General features: G+C 35.4%; 2 protein-coding genes across 5 annotated transcripts in view; one reads left to right on the forward strand and one right to left on the reverse strand.

Moving 5' to 3' along the window:
- Positions 1-299: 299 nt before the first annotated feature.
- Positions 300-7,169, forward strand: GIMD1 (GIMAP family P-loop NTPase domain containing 1). Of its 2 annotated transcripts, none has more exons than XM_051617495.1 (3): positions 300-379; positions 1,996-2,417; positions 4,797-7,169. In XM_051617495.1, exons 2-3 carry the CDS (start codon positions 2,025-2,027, stop codon positions 5,073-5,075), a joined length of 672 nt encoding a protein of 223 aa, XP_051473455.1. In that variant the 5' UTR covers positions 300-379; positions 1,996-2,024; the 3' UTR covers positions 5,076-7,169. The 2 variants fall into 2 exon arrangements, with proteins under 2 accessions (XP_051473455.1, XP_051473456.1); XM_051617496.1 differs by having other exon boundaries at positions 1,996-2,285.
- AIMP1 (aminoacyl tRNA synthetase complex interacting multifunctional protein 1) overlaps positions 6,917-17,530 on the reverse strand; it is a 37,396-nt gene continuing 26,782 nt past the window's right edge. For all 3 annotated transcript variants that reach the window (XM_051617494.1, XM_051617492.1, XM_051617491.1), the window contains exons 5-7: positions 17,058-17,269; positions 12,058-12,226; positions 6,917-7,168 (exon numbers count right to left, since the gene is read on the reverse strand). In XM_051617494.1, the coding sequence (XP_051473454.1) occupies positions 7,002-7,168; positions 12,058-12,226; positions 17,058-17,269 (548 nt within the window). In that variant the 3' untranslated portion in view covers positions 6,917-7,001. The remainder of the gene's footprint in view (positions 7,169-12,057; positions 12,227-17,057; positions 17,270-17,530) is intronic.

Genomic DNA, 17,530 nt, shown 5'->3' on the forward strand with positions numbered 1-17,530 from the left:
ACAGGCATGTATGGGCACACATTCAAGAACATGCCACACGAAGTCATGCCAGCACCTCCACTGTCATTCTCACATTTAACTGCTGGTAGAATTCAAGTAACTTTCAAAAATATCAACTTCATATAATCACTTAAGTGACTCCAAAAACTGTTCCTTCAGCTAAACTGCAAAAATTCAACAGTGCCAATTACTGTCCAAACATACTCAATTGAATGAGGACCTATCAGTAATAGATTAACCAGATTAATGTGTACGTAACAGTCTCAGCATGGTACGTTGCTGTTGTTAGTTTCAAAGTTCACATACGAACTTCGTTTTACACTGCACACATAGTTTATGAATGAAGTCTGAATGAAAGAGGAATTTAAAGCAAAATAAGGTAAGTGGCATAAAACAAAATTAAGTATTTAAAGGCAGACTGCTTAAATGACAAAAAAACGCCAAACCAAACAACCCAAATTCTTAATCAGGATTTTAAAAAGGAATGCATAAATTCATGTCCACCATGTGATATAATGCTATGGAAAAAGTATATAACACATACCTAGACTGATTAATAACTGACGACAACAATTTCCTAAGTTGTCTTTTCAAAAGGTATTATTAACAAAAAAAAAAAAAAAAGAGAAAATTGATCACTGAAAAACCATTAAAACTGCACTGCAAATCCAGTAAGGAAGATCACTGTGTACAGTATTCAGTATAGTCTGTAACAAAATTCAGATGTTAATAATTCTTGCATGCTTGACTTTGTAGTGAAGTTATTTCAAAAGATTGATTTTTTTTGCATGGATTTAAATGGGGGAGAAAGCTTGAACTGTACATGTAAGAATCTAAATAAATTAATCATAGGAAATCCCATCCTAAAATCTACATTCTCTCTATGAGTACCTAAACACAGTATCTTAAACAAACAAAAAATATCTTTCTGAAGTTTAGGTGTCACTGATAACTTAAAATCAATTTATTTGCCAACATGGTTTTCACCTGTGAGACCTTCCAATTCATTTAATCAGCCAGTATTCCTGTTAAACAATTAACATGCACCCAAACCCCTTCAGATACTGCATTATAGAACAGTACAAAGAGAATGAGCGGGGTTATTTACGAGCAATTATATTATGGAAAACATATTATGGTACTGGAAATTATACTTACCCACCTCCCCTCTCCATCTGCCAGTCTACACTTTTCCTTTCTACTAAGTGTGACATAGTTCAAAAGTTTGTACAGTATACCTCAATTTCATATGGGGTTAGAACTTGCGGCATTGGCTATTTCAGCTCTTCTTTCTTTTCATTAAGACCTACTTCTATTTACCTGTCTTAGAAAGCCCTGCTCGATTACTGTCTATTTCAACTTTAGTAGTAGCTGATGACTGTTCTCTGCTGTGAAAAAGTGCTCCTTTAAAAGCTCCTTCTTCCTGATTATCAATTTTTTTCCCAAAAAAAGTAAAAATTTACATCCTGAAACATGGCCATTTAATAACAGCAACACATTTGTCACCATTACCTGCCTCCTCCCTTCATTTTCCTTTTTGTCATAACCTACTGTCCCTGCATGCCAATGCTGTTTTTTCACAATTGTTTCTCCAATATGTCCCTTCTCTGTTGTCTCCCCTTGGCTTCATCTGCTTCACTTTTCCCTAAAGCTCTTCTTACAGCTGATTCCTTCCTAGCTCTCAGTTTCTGCCAGGGTAGGATTGCAGCCTGTTAGGCTGCTTTTGTACCTGTGATGCCTTCCATGGGGTCATTTTATTTCTAAGCAGCAGACTGGAAAAAAAAAAAGACAGCAAAGATCCATCCTTGGATCTGACAGAATCATACATGCTGTACTGAATGTCTATCTACACCACACACTCCTTAAAATATTTTAGGCAGGGAAGGACACTCAAGATAAATTAAATTGTGCAATTTTGACTGGTTTTGGTTTTGTTTTGTTTGGGGTTTTTTTTAATTTATCTGAAACAGCTCATGTAATTTGCTCTTCACTTAGTGACAGATTTGTGGATAAAACCATAGATAATGGCAGACAGCAATGAGATGACCATCAACCTTGTTGTCCTTGGAAGAACTCAGACTGGCAAAAGTGCTGCTGGGAACAGCTTGTTGGGCAGCTCAGACTTTGAGAGTCATTTCTCTCCAAGGTCTGTGACTACATGCTGCAGCCTTGGACGCAGCTGCCGCATTTTGGGGATTATACGAAGAAACGGCCATGAGTTCGCTCTCCGTGTTCGAGTACTTGACACTCCAAGCTACCCTCACACTGTTCTGAGCAAAGAGCAGGTGAGAGACACAGTGAGATCAGCCCTGGCTCACCACTTTGGAGAGGAAGGCCTTCATCTGGCTCTCTTAGTCCTGAGGGCTGACTTGCCTGTATGTCCAGATGAAAGTGATCACACCATTCAGTTCATACAGGTAACAGATAAACAAACACCTTTTTGTTTTCAGGTGGTAATAGTTATGCAAGAATTGACCACAAAAGTGAAACAGAGAAGCGCAGTTGAAAACTGGAACAGTTCCCAGTCCAGCAGTTAAAACATGCCATTTTCAACTCCAACACCAGAGCTACACTTACCAACCTAAACCTGGGAAAAGAGGCAAGAACTGCTCACTTTTGTACATGGGCTTGGCACAAAGGAATCTAGGAACCAAATTTACCTATCAAAGTAAGCTTTATCATCACAGATCTAGCTTGTCGAAGAGAAATGCTATTTAAAGTAAGCAGAAATCATTTTACCTCATTCTCCTGTTCTCTGTATAGGACCAAAGTAGAGAGCAACGGGTTCAAAACCCACGCAGAAAAATCTGATTGACCTGGGACAAGGATGCTCAGCTCTGTCCTGCACTGTCACTACAGAGGCCAGCAAACAGACATTGCTCAGTTTAGCTATCTATCAGATGAGTCAAGTTTGTATGATTTATGAAGAAATAAAGGGTGTCAGCTATTGCCAAAGTCTGCACACTACACTTTGCATCTATCTCGCACTGATGAACTTTCTAAAAATCTTTAGGACTGGAAGGGACTTTCTGGCCCATCAGGTCTTATCACCTGCTGTAACTGATATTAGCAAAATAATATATATGTAGACAAAACCATAAGCATATAAATATACTGATAGAAAAATAGCTATCAGAATGTGTTTGATTTGTTCTTCTGCTCCGATTACTCTCTATTAGAAGGCTAGTATCACTTTTCTGGTAGCTTGAGAGTTTGCTTGAATTTCAACACACTCTTATTGTCAGTTTACATATATTTTTTTCCACTGCTACCCTTTTTCCTTATACAGTTCTCTTATCTCTTTATACTTCATGGTATTTTAGAGAAACCAGTATTTACTCAAAATATTTCTACTCCAAGCCAATGAAAAATTATCATGCTTCTTGTTTGAGGCTGTTTTGGATCCAGTCTCTGTGAACATGAAAAGATTAAGAGATGCCACCATGCCTTTTCTCTTAAAAAACCTTACTAGAAAGAAAAAAAAGCATATTTAAAAATAATGAGAAAGCAACACTTACTTGTTTCATGATTACAACTGACTCTCAGCTTATCTAAGGGTTGCTTTTTAGTTATTTTCCCCTGAAAAGACCAGCTACTACAATATCATCAGGCACAAATAGGGCAGGACAGCTGACTGAGTGCTGGGAGTAATGGTTATATATATGTCATTCCAAGAAGGTATTAGCATGAAAACTACTATCTTTAGCAATTGAGCGCTTTCACAACGATCCTCTGTACATTAGGGATGGCATATCAATGAAGTTGACATAGCAGTAGAAGACCACTGGCATTTAAATCTCTCTGGATTTTTTTAAATTCAGTAGCATATCCTAATGAATCAAGAGTGGCAGATACCAATTTCAGAACATTACCATTGATTTTGAATCCTCAGCAAATCAATGAACTATCCTCTCCAAACTTGTAACCCCACGCTTCCTTAGCTTACACCAAAGTTTTGTAGATTTAATTTTTTTGCATTCCTAGTGTCTCAACAAAATCACTATTAATACACCAGATTTTCCTAACTCCCTGCTTACCTTGGAAGAAGATAAGTATCCTTTAAAACAGTTTAATGTACTTTGGTATTTAGGTTACAGAGCTAAGATCATTGCAAAGTCACCTTTATTACCAAAGTAGGCTTCTTGTCACATTAGTTAGCATGATTGCACCAAAGTTGTAATTTAATTTACATCTGTAAATGAAAGCCCAATCTCTTATTAATATTAAAATTTTCAATAATTGTTGACAAAAAAAGCAGCTTGTGAACCACAGCAGTTAAACTCTTTGGCCCATCACTTAGTTTAGTGCATTTGATTTGTGTTTTTCCTGAATTGCTGATAATAATTCAGTTTTATGGGATACAGCTGCAATTGCAGTTGGTGTTAATAAAAATTAATCATTTATTTTTTCAACACAAGGTGATTTGGCAAGTTTTAAAGAAAAATTTCAAAGAGCTGTAAAAGTGTACAATTATGGGTATGTGTAAATATCGATACAAACTAATGTGTGACAACTATTTTTCTTTATTAACATACATATTTTTTAACTGAAGATCTACTAACATCTGTAGCAACAGAATAGAGCTAGAGCTACATGACCACATATTTCCACTGAAAGTGGATGTCAGTGTCTTGGGAAGGTGAAAAAACCCAGAAATTTCATCAACTTAGATAGCATGAACTGGATTCCTGCCAGGAAAAGAACATACAACTGGTCTGTTGATACATAAGTATATGAGGTGAGAGAGAAGGAACAAGAGAAAAAAATAACTATTTAATATTTGCTTATCATTTCAGGAACTTCTGGGTCCCACATGGAAGGATTTCACTGCAGTTCTACTTACTCATGCAGACAAGGCAGAAGAGGCTGGATTCAGTGAGGAAGCATACTTGCACAGCGCATCAAGTACCCTGTTGTCACTTGTGAGCTCAGTACAACATAAATACATTTTCCTAGACAACCAGAGGAGCATAATTAAAGAGGAAAGGGCTATTGTCTTAAGAAAGCTCTTGACTTTTATAAGACAAAATAATTATAAAGTACTTCGACTTAAACACAGCAAGGAATTAAAATAGCTTTCAGGTGCTCATTTATCTATTTGCTGTTGTAGGTAACATCAACTGGAAAATTCCACATCCATACCAAATACCTTTGAACACACAGTTGGAAATATCTCTTTAGATTACCAAACTACTTGCCTTTCATAGAGTACTTCCGCATCCAGAATTCTAGCTTCAACCACAAAATTAGAACAATTCAGTGCTCTAATCACTCTCCTAATATGTATATGCAGAATATACATTATATGTATGCAGTCACAGATGCGATTTTACGCCACATCAGATTATATGTTGCAGTTCATACATAACAGAACACAGATCTGGAAAAAAAATAAGTAAAAATGCACAAGTTCAGACTGTAAGGGTGTCTCTCTACTCAATTCTTCAAGCTTTTAGAAGTTTCTCTGAATTCCAAAGTTTATAAAGAGCTTTCCAGTATTAAAAGCCAAGATTTATCTACTGTAAAAGCATTTCTTTACCTTAAATCAAGCTTAGTTAGAATTGAGATTTTGAACTTTAAGAGTTTTGTTTAAGACAACATTATTGGATATCTAGTTTAAAAGACATAAAATAGCTCCCATGTGCCTAACACCACTTGGCACATTTGAAAGAAGTAATTACTATTGCTCATTCCCAGATGCATGAAAAATTAACACAGTTTACAGGCACATACCAAACTCATTCAAAAAAAGAAATCTGCTCATTTCTTCTCTTGCATCTGCTCCTTTTAATGTTCTATCTTTGCCATTTTGTTTTCTCTCCCAGTTTATTGGACGAAGTTCAAAGCCTACAAGATTCAGAGTAGCTAAGTTTTTTATTTTGGTCGTTAAAAAGGCGCTTGTTGTTTCAGGGGTTAGACAGTAACCAGTTAATTAAATATTATATGCCAAAATATCTGAAGTATCTCCAAATAGTTTCTTGAAAAGTTTATTGTAAATTGATCTAGATCAGTTACTTTTTGATTATTAAAAGGCAGGAACAAAAAGAAGTAATGTGAGGCTATTACCATAGCAACCATGGCTACTTGTACTACACTATTATTAAAGAATTCTAATTGTAAAAACCAAATAAGCTATTTCTGTTATAACCAAAGCATCGTTTCTATAAAGTATCATTGCAGAAAAATACATTAAAACAAACAAAAATATCAATTAATTTTATACCTGTTTTCTATTGGGAACATTTTTTTGGCAGTATTTACTAGCTCTGGCACTCTCTTTGCTATTCATTAATTCTTAGTACTATCTATCATTTGGGAGGAAATATCTAGCTGAACTAGATAAAGAACTATTTTAGCAAAGTGACAGCTTTGATCTTACTGACATTGTAACAGTTAAACTGTGGGATATAAAAGTATGTAAAGTTGTGTATCTTAGAGCATAAAGGGCCATAGTTTAATCTTCCCATTGCAATTGACTGTAGAAAACACATCCAAGAAAAAAGTTCCAGAGGCTTAAAATATACCTGAAAACTGCTTAGAACAAGGGGAGGGAACACTATTAAAAGTTGGTTAGAAGAATGAAGACAACTATAGCCTTCACTGACCACCTGCCAGTCCTGCACGTCTTGAAGAGCAGCTAGCACACACGGAACATGGCAGAAATGTTTCCTTATTAAGATGCACTTGCTCCACAGACTCTCTAAAAATTTTGGCTATCCAGAAAACATCCTTGTTTGCCTGTATTTCTCCCATGAACAAGCCTTGGCAATTAAGTCTTGAGCACTAATGGATCAATGTCTGTTGACAACACTTAAGCCCAAAGGCAGTAAGAATGCTGAATTGTGAAAATGTAGGAGGTGTAACACATTCTATACCTCTGGAAGAGGAGTCAAACAAAAAAGGTATCAGCCATGCATTTCAGAGGAGTAATATTCATGGTTTTTATTGTGCTTGCATTACTTTCCATTCAACATCTGAAAAAGCTTCCAATAACCATTTATTTATTTAATTCCACTGTTTGCCATGGTCTCTGCCCTGCAGACTCCTTTCCCTTTCACTTCAAATGGAACTCCTTTGTACGTAGCAACACATTGGTCATTGGTATGAAGATCAGGTTGGATTTGCTCCCAAATCTTCTTCTTGGGATTAAGTTCCTTCTCAGGATCTCCTGTTTCAAAACAAAGAACAACCCAATAGCACACAACACAGAAAGCAGAGCAAGAGCTCCATGTATGTACACCATCTGTGACAACCCACATAACATCACTGCATGTACCTTTAAGGGAAAGAAAGCATTACCTGTGATTCTCAAAATAAAAGCTTTAATCAGAATAAGGGAATGTCTAGAAAATGTCTCCAGAGCCTCTATCAAAATGCTGATCTCTCAGGGGAAAAATGATTGTTAGTAACAGACCACAAATAGTGTCAAAAGGAAGAAATCAAACTGTTCCTAGTTGTTCATTTACATCATTTACCAGAGATCAAAAGGATTCCTAAGTAGATGTGGACCACAGAAACACACTAGTCACCAAGACACAGGTTTGCAGTCATCTTAACTTTAGAAATTAATTACTTTTTACAAACATTTGGTATTAAGTGAATTTGGCAGGTGGCCTTACAGCTACTAAATATTGAACTTAGACAAGAATACTCCAAAATTAGGATACTGTCATATAAATTTAGCCTCAGTTTTCAGCACTGTCTTGCTACTTTTTGTACTATTTGATTACAAAGTCTGGTGCCTAAAATAACAGAAGCATTAGAGGTCAGCTTGTATTTCAGCAATTTATAGCCTCATTTTTGTAAGTTTCACTTCCCTATTTCTAGGTGTACACCACCATAAGCTACCTATGCCCTAGAGGAATTGACAGTCTACTACAATAGCAAATCTGACTGTTTCTAAAGACCACAAAATGCAGGCTTCTTCTACTAAAATTTTGAAATACGGTTAACGAATTACACAGAATAGTGCAGTACTTCAGAGGTATAATTTTCTTATTTTTAAATAGGCATGAAGTGCAAAGTATAAGAACAAAGCAATTAAGCTAAATAAGCTCTCTTGCTGTAAAGATATTGAATAAACTGCTGCCTAAAGACAATCTAGAAAAAGCAAGACAACCAACTCGCAGTGCAATTATTTTTTGTTCAAAGGTCTAGTAAATTTAATCTCTTAATTTTAGTAAAATGCAGATTCTCTTCAAGAAAAACGATAATCCACTTAGAAAATTATTTAATCATAATGCTGTTGGATGCTCTTGATCTCTTGGCTGTAACACAGACAAGACAAAAAAAAACAAAACACAAGACTTGTTTTAAATACAATTAGAGTACACTGAAATGCTGAAAGGGTTTCCATGCAATGTCACTGTTGATACACTATATATTTTTTATTTGCTTGGAGTGCCATATTGACACCATTCTGTCCAAACTATTAAAATCTTGAGTTCCAGAACAAGCAAGAATCAAAAACCAAATCCCAGTAAATACATTCTCCCTAAGATCTTCTCAGAAAAGTCAGGAATTCCAAAAGGAAAATAAAGAATTCTCCAAGTGACCAGGATGTCAAGGTTACAGGGATTTTTAACGTATATGTTTCTAGTAGCTAGCTGAAATTCATTACTGGTTGGTGTTATTTCTAACTGGATGACCAACAGGTGGGTAAATGAACTTTGCTCATTCCAGCCTGCCTTACTGTTTTTCTCCTTCAAATATTCTCAATGCTTCAATCTACTCATATTCTCAATGACTGCAAAACTAAGCTACTTCTGCCTATAGACAGGCCTAACTTCGGTAGCTTCTGTAACTGTGTAAGAGAAGCAGACCAGGCCAGATTTCTCTGTTAAGCAGGCTAGGCTTGCCAGAACAAGATTCAATAATGCAATTCACTCATTTCATAACCACACTACACTTAAGATTTTAAAGAAAAACCAGTACCACCACTAATAAACTAAGTATTTAGAGCTAACTGAGCGTTTTCATAAAAAATAAAAATCCTGCTCAATGCTCAAGTTCATGAACAAAGACAGACTTGGATTTAGACCAAAGTGAATGCATATGAACTAATGAAATCATTAAACAGAATGTTAAATGATCCATCCATTGTGCATTTCCTTCCCCCTCCTCAAATATAAAATGCAAGTGCATTTTTTCAGTAAGAAAAAAAATCTGACTTTCATTATTAAAAACACGCTTTGGATGTTAATAATAAATAAGTTTCTTTAGAATCCTATGTCAATCTCCCTTGGGATCTGTGGTGAGCTCATATTAGATTAGCAGAGGCACCAATTTTAAACACTACCAGAGCTTTAGGCTGCGCATTTTCCTATGACTCCTCATTGCATTTCTTCCTCCAAAAAAATATTCTTTAGAAGAATTTCTATAAATAAAATAAACTTGTAGTGGTTTAACGAGCTTCAATAAAAAGAGCCAAATAAGAGGTCCTAAATTATGTTAAACATAACACTCAGGCTAGCTGCTTAAATATTACAAAAGAAATCTCATAATAAGCCTCTCAACTTTGTAACAGCTCAGTAACTATTGAAAGAATTTAACTCAGCAAAAGAAGGGGCAAAAACATGCAGTGATGTGACCTTATGTAAGTGACCTTACAAAAAGTTAACACCACTTAGGCCACTGTGGATTATAACTATGCAACTGAAGGAAAGTATCCATACACCAAAGCTTTGATTAAAGAAGCCTGTTAAATACAGACTAACCACTGCACTCCAGTTTTAGGGGTTTTTTAAAGAGATAATTATTAACTAAATTGCCAGGGATTCCTACATCATAATGATTATTTAACTGTATAACAGATTTGTGGTTCCTGTGGCATTTTTGCATAGAAGAATTTTGTCATAGCATCAATTATACTGCTCTTAGAAAGAAGCAGTTAGTTAGCTGTGAAAGCTCCAGGAATTATTGGTGTATTATGGCAATTATTGTGAATGAGAGTACAGTGTTTACAGACAGGACATGGAGTAATTTTTCTATGGCTTACAAATCAGATTTTTTCCACTGAAGGTAAATAGAAATCAGAGTGTAAAATTTTGGAGCATAAAAGGGTGTTCAAGTTCCCCTAAGGGCAATGACATCAAGCAAACAAAGAACACTCCTCCAGTAAACAGCATTCAAGTCACTCCTCTGCAACACCCAAGGTGTTTCTAGGAAAACTCCTTGGTTTCCCCAGAAAAAAAATTCAAATTGTCTAAATCAAGATACCATTTGTTTACTAAAATAACCAAATAAAATTACCCTGTATCTCATGAATATTTTTAATGGAGGAGAGAGAAGGCTTAAAAATAATCTCATTCCAAGCTGCTTGAGAGACAGCTGTGTGTGTTTTGCAGTTGCTTTATTGTTGGTGCTGCTGCTTCTGTTGCTTCATAGACTTTCATACTTCAAACTAAAATAAGACCCAGCTGTCCTTTCTGTTTTCATTTCAAGGACTCAAATGGAATTTTTATGCTTTAAAATTTCTCTTTAAAAAATTATCAGAATACAAATGGTTACAATTAAGCATTGAAATTAAATGACATCTGACATGGCAAGGATTCTACCCTTTTGATGAAAATACCAGTGAAGTGCCAGATTGCATCTGAGGAGGCAACAGCTAAGAAGCACATGAGACTTTAACACAAACAAGGTGAGCAGAAGGTAAATATACAATGCCATAAAAATAGAGAAACAGTTATCCAGCCTCCCACTGCATTTCTCCATCCCAGGAATAAGAGAAAAAGAAGAAAAAAAAAAAAAAAAAAAAAAGGAGGAAAAGAAAAACCCCACACTCAATACCTGTTAAAGGAATTGGGCTTGGAGAGGGTAGAACCAAACCTACTAAAAGTTGTTAATCACCTGGACAAGAAGGTAAGTGGCAATAATCTTAGTCTCTAGCTAAAAGAAATTTCAAAAAAAAGCTAAAGCAACCCAAGAACAGTATTAATATCTTATTTTAAAATTGCAATATGCAATTACACCACAAATTATGTCCCAGAAGCAGAAGTCAAAATGATTTTGCAAGTCTGCATCCATCAGTGTTTTTTTTCCTTGCACTTTCCTACTCACTTCAAGATACTTTAATCACAAGTTTTAAAATTCTTTAAAATATGTTTTAGGTAACTAGGAGATACATCACTTTCCTTTGCCCTATGTTAAGCATTAGGACATTTTCAAAGACAGTGATTAGCTTTAATCTCTTACCTACCAATATTTCTGAGCTGCTATTTATGAAACATTAGGAAACTGCTGCCATATTTTAGACTACAATCTACAATGCAGATATATATGTTTTTCAAGATGCTACATCCGTGATGCTTACTGGAGTTCCCAATATGCAGAATCAAAAACAAATAATTTTCATAGATCAGTGGGAGGTGGATGAAGTGAGAAAATGGATGAAAATAGTATTTTGAGAAAGTTTATTATATTTTTTTTTTTATATTCTGAAAAAAACCCGTATTTATTGATTTAATTAAATGTGAAAAGAAGTCCAGTATCTGTCTTTAAAGACAGAGTAATTTCCTCCCAGGCAAGCAAAAAAAATTTTCAATACTCATAAATAGATTTCCACTCCCTCCAATCCTCTCCATCCCTTTCTTCTCCAAAGTAAAAAAAAAAAAAAAAAAAAAAAAAAGAGGGCTATCTCAAGTTCTGCCACTTTCATTAGGGGGAGGAGCTAAAATCAGGAACTTACTCATCACTTACAGTGAGAAATCAGGAAAGATGTTTTATATTTGCTTATTGTAACTTGCAAAGTCCATACATTTCCAAAGCAGAAACACTTATTGAGACCTAAAGAAAGTGGCAAATTTTATATTAAAGTACTATGTAAATTTTTTGAGTTATGTTTATTTTCTTGTATTTTCCAATTATTGGCAGGTGGTTAAATATTTTCAATTCCTTATTTACACAGTCTTAGTGTGCTAATAATAGTTTTAACATAACTACTGCAGAAAATTTCAACAAAAAATGCAACCAACTTTAAAATACTCTTTTATCTGCTTCAATACTGAGGTCACCTTGGCATACCTATTTGCTCCAATTTCCCCAATACCTACTTACCAGAAAAACCTTCAAAAGTGATTCTGTCCCCAGGTACTGCCCCGGGTGGGGGAGCAAGAATTTCCACTTTTTCCAGAGAGCTGGCACACATCACCATTGCTTGAGATACTACTCCTCTCATCTTTGCAGGCTTCAAGTTACAGAGCAGTATGACCATCCGATTCTGCATCTTGGGGGAGGAAAACAGAAGGATGTGAGTACTTAAATGCCACATGTTTTTAGGCACTCTAGTTATTTTGTTGTAACAAAAGAATTGCAACAAAGAGACCTTAACATGGATTAGAGAAGCATACAGCAACAGATGCAGAATTTTAGTGTCTACACACAAGTAACAAATAACATTTAGAGCATTCAAGAGTAGGAAGCATCCTGACTTCCGGCGGCCTCCATGATGCCGTCGGTTCGTGACACCAGTGAATAATGAATGTTGAACATGCTTATGGAAATACAAAATGTGTAATTCAGAAATCCAACAACCAGGTGATGCATTTCACTTGCATTCCACCTTTAGTCATTCTAGATCACCAGTTCAGTACACTTTCAATAGAGCACTATTGACCAAACAATTTCCATTTAATAATATCATCATCTCTACAGATTAGACGACATCATAGACAGGAATTCTAAACTGCATTCTGGAAGCAATCAGATACTTTACACAGTTAACTCACTGGATTCCTAAATTTTATCTCATTTAACTGAAATGCTTAGAATTCTTTTAACCACTGAAAATGGCTGTGTATACTCTGCACTGTAATTTGTTAGCGCAAAACTGTAAAACTATGTTTCTTCCTTTCTTGCTTTATTTTAATAAAAACTAGAATAGTAAACCAGAGAAAACACTTTGTTAGGGGAAACTGCCACACTTTAGCCTAGAAAACAAACTACACTTTCAAACTGGATAAAAATTAAAGCCAAGAAATGTCTGTAAGACATCAGTGACTCTAAAATGCAAGTCATAGACTCTATCCAGCACTGAATAACAATAGCAAATGGATACACAGCAAAAGAAACAAGATTTCTACATTTGGTACTCAATTTTAATAGTAACTAACTAAAAAAAAATCCTAGACTTCAGAGCACTGTTATTATTACAGTCATACAACTGACAAAACCAGACTGTATTAATACAGAAACTGAGATCACGATCTTCATCAAACTAACAGGAAGGAAAAAATCGAACCAGCTTCACATTGTTTCTTTCCCTTCAATCACAGTGGCCCAAGTGTTTATACATATTGCACTAGATTTCTGTATAAGAAGTTCATCACTATTACAAAATTAAGAAGTATTAATCAACGCTTCAAAAATACACATTATCCCATCACTTTTACCACGAAGTATCTTCCAATGCTTTTGAAAAACTGCTCGAATACTAAGATATGTGCATTGATTTCACAAATAAATGGTAAGAAAACTAACTAGTTCTACAAAACAAAAAGAACAGCCCACCCCAAGATGGTCTGTGAAAACAAGAATATTATAAACATATAAATGGTTTAATTTTTAAACTAAAAGATAAATGACAATTCCCTAAGTAGAGAGAGAAAAAAAAAGATGAAAATAAATCTAAAAAAACGCTTCCTAACAATGCAGAATTTTTTTTCTGTTTTGTTGTGGGTTTTTTTTTAATGGTTTGCTGATTTTTATAGAAGGGCCTTACTGTAATGTTTCCAGAAAATAAGGCTTCAATTACAATACTTTACCCCTCTGTATTCATATATAAGAAGCCCCCAAAAAATATTTATGAACGATCAAGGAATTGGATTTTAAAGTATCATTATCTGCATTGCTCTTAGGAGATCGTTTTTACAGTAACAAATATAAGCCTGAATTGTGTCAGCTACAAAGAGTCAGATCCAGTTATTCTACTGATAGCCACTTCCTGCAACCCTGTGAATCAGAGCAACAAAAATAACAATCTAGTTCTTTAAAAGTGACCGTGCAAATAAACTGAGAAGTTTCCTGACAGATACATAAGATTGGGCAGAATTAAAAAAATTAAAACAAAGAACATGGGAAGAAACCTGAACCCCCTTCAGCCAAAATGTTAGTTGCTACACTTTCTATGGTTGGACACACAGCTAATTCACATTCAGAATAAAACAATATATTTTCCCAACATGCTGGTAAAATGAAGCATGGGGTTGGGGGAAGAAATAAAGAAACTAAAAGAAGGAGAGGTTAATCCTGAGGTTTACCATACAAAAAACCCAAGACCTTATCCCTGAAGCACAAATGTTAAACTTATCTTTTTCTTAGGTAATCCTTGAAGTTACCTGTATAACTGGTTATCAACTAACTATCCCTCTGTATCTCAAAATCAGGTATCATGACAGACTGCAATGGCTAGTGAATACAAGTTAAAACCAACACACTGATTACTTTAAAGCCACAGTGAATTGCAATCCCAATAGCAACAAAAAGCCCTCTTCAATTTATTATATTCTTCTCCAGATTTCACGTTTGTCAGCAAATTTACAAGTCACCAGTTTTGTTTCATATCTATAAAGAAACACAGCAGCATTTAATATAGCCTTGAAGCCTAAAGCTACAAAAGCAGAGGAAAAAAAGTCAATTGTTTACTTTAATATAGGTGCCTTATATTAGACACAATGTGCAAACGAGTTTACAATCAAGCTGCAGTCACTGCTTTTTATGATTTATAGAAACCAATTTTCCCTGCAGACTAGACAAAGAAAATTAGAAGATTAAAAGTAGATATAAACAATTACCACTTTATCTAAGAAAAAGAAATATAAATTCCAGTACTACTTACTAATTCCTAATTATCTAGAAAGAAAAAAGATTAAGCTGTCTAGGTGGTGAAACACCAGCACAGGTGGAAGTGTTCAAGACCAGGCTGGATGGGGCTTTGAGCAACGTGGTATAGTGGAATGTGTCCTGCCCATGTGGGTGAGTTGGAACTTTAAGACCTTTAAAGCCCCTTCCCTCCCAAACCATTCTATAATTCTATGAAACAAGACTATATAGCTCATAACAGATACAGCTGTAAAGCTTCCTCTCACAAAGAATGGTTCTAAGGTGTTTCTGGAGGCTGATGGTGGCTTCTTCTTGACAAGATTAAGATACATATCTTGCATTCTTGTTTTCACATCTTATCACTGATGTGAGGATCTCTTAGGTTAAAAGGGATTTCAGGAGGTAAAAAAAAACCAAAAAAACACTTAAGAATTGCCTGAATTTCAAGAATGGCTGCCCAAAACAGGTACTGATGCTAGGAGCATGCAGAGACCCACTTCAGAAAGCCAAATGCAGTAGCAAAAAAGCTGTCAATTCCTGCTGACATTTCTGAATGTTCTCCAATTGTCCCCAGCTGCTGCTGAAAGAGCAGCATTGGCATGGCTGACCTTATGCTCCAGTTCAATATCCTTATTATTGATGACACAGGTATCTGTCTATACAGGATACCTGCAACATCTGACTTAGCTTCATCATCACTGGTGCACAAACAAGGTAGCATATATGAAGTGGGCATGCAAGAAGTTTTCACATCCATAAATAACATATGCTGCATACTGAAATGTTAATGAAGATACTCATTGTGTTTCCTAACTGAAAGTAAAATCAGATTATAAAAATACTGCAGCCTCAAACACTGTTAAATTACCACATCAAACAGGGCAATCATAAATAGGTGAATTTTTGGTGAATTATGTGTACAGTATGCAATCCAATGCTTTTTTTTTTTTTTTAGTATATGGCACTAGTCACATGCCAGGCACTCATTTTTAACACTTCAGAAAACACAAAAATGTGAGCTTGCCCTAAGAATTTACCAATAAAGAATTGTCCAAACCAAAACCAGACACTCAAACTAATTGCTTCCAAAGAATGTGCAAGAAAGATCCTTAATTCTCTGTTAATGAGTACTTTAGATTATTTTTTCCAGACAGAAAGCAGGTTAAAGAGAAAGGACTGTTACTGCCACTGCATTCTATATACTTAATGTTCATAAGTTTACGTAGAAGGGCTTTTAAAATGTTTTTTTCTACACACTTTCATGAGAGTGGACAGCTAAAAATGAGGAATTCAAATTTCTGGCCATTAAAAATCCAGTAACTGGACACTACTAGGTGGTAAGTGTAGAACAATTTTTGTATTAAGTCATTTTTCTTCAGTTCAATAACTTTCTGTATAATAAAAACAACAATCAATTTTAATTGCCTTCTACACTTGCAGTCTCACAACGGGGACAGGACAGGAATTGAAAAGGCATTTGAGAAAATGTAGCTTTTCCACACTAAGATCAATTCCTTCATGACCTACCTTGCAGTTGCTGTACACTACATTGCTTTAATTGCCAAGCCTGCAATTGAATTCAAAAGCAACCTTCAGTCAATTCCTCCCTTCCACTAACTCTCCAAAAGAGGTGTGAAAGGAAAATGTAATCTTGAAGTCTTTGGTTGTTTCCAAGACACAAACTATGCGTGTTAAACAGAAGTGTATCAACTAAATAAGCACAGAGGCAGACTTCCAGACAAGAACCAAGAATATGCATTTTTGTATTCCACTGTTATTTAAGCCACTCATTGGCAGCTAAGTTAAATGTACATGCCCTTTGCTCTTCTCCACATCAAATGCTTCAATAGGCTATAAAGAAAGCGGGAAGGCAAAGGTTTCCCAAGTTTGGATAACAGCAAAGAAGCTATTATCGATTCTATTCCGTACTAGGAAACCTAAAGGTAGAGTTGCATTTGTTTGGTTTAGGAGCCCAGTGTGTACCAGTAGCATTACGGAGGAGCCAGAATAAAATCGCAGGATAGAAGCCATGCAAGCAAAAAGGAATTGATTTGGGGTAAGGGTACTTCTCCATTTTCTAGCAAATGTTGTTAAGCATGACTTGCATTTGCATTTCATTTTTGTTCTCATGCCTGTAAAAATCTTTTAGCAGAATAAAAAAACATCCTATAAACAGATTAAGGTCTTAAGATACTTTAAGGAAAGGAAAAGCTATCAGTACATTATTTTGTAAATACCTGATCCAAAGGAACATGTTTCACTAAACCGCTGACAACAGTCCTTGGGCTTGCTTCACCAACATCCACTTCTTCAACATACAGAGTGTCTGCATCGGGATGTTTTTTGGCAGTAATAATGCAACCAACACGAAGATCCAGAGAAGAAACATCTACAGGTTTCGCATCACTACTTCCAGCAGCTGGCTGCTGTTTCTTCTCCTTCTTATCACCTATTAAAGAAATAAACATTTTTAAAAAAGCATAAATAATGCACATGATTATTGCAAGGGAAACATGAGCTACAATCTCAGAAGCAAGTGTAAATCTAGGGTAAAACACAAGAAGAGTAGAGTTTGCACCTCTTTTACTAGCTTCCAGTGGAGAACCATCATACACATTCCAATTCAGATTGTTACTACAAATAATTACCACCTTAGGACAGAGGTACTCTCTTGTTTGCAAAATGAAGTAATCCTGAACTTTAGGTGTAA

This window comes from Apus apus, chromosome 4 (assembly GCF_020740795.1).
Source record: "Apus apus isolate bApuApu2 chromosome 4, bApuApu2.pri.cur, whole genome shotgun sequence".
NCBI classification, from domain to species: Eukaryota; Metazoa; Chordata; class Aves; order Apodiformes; family Apodidae; genus Apus; species Apus apus.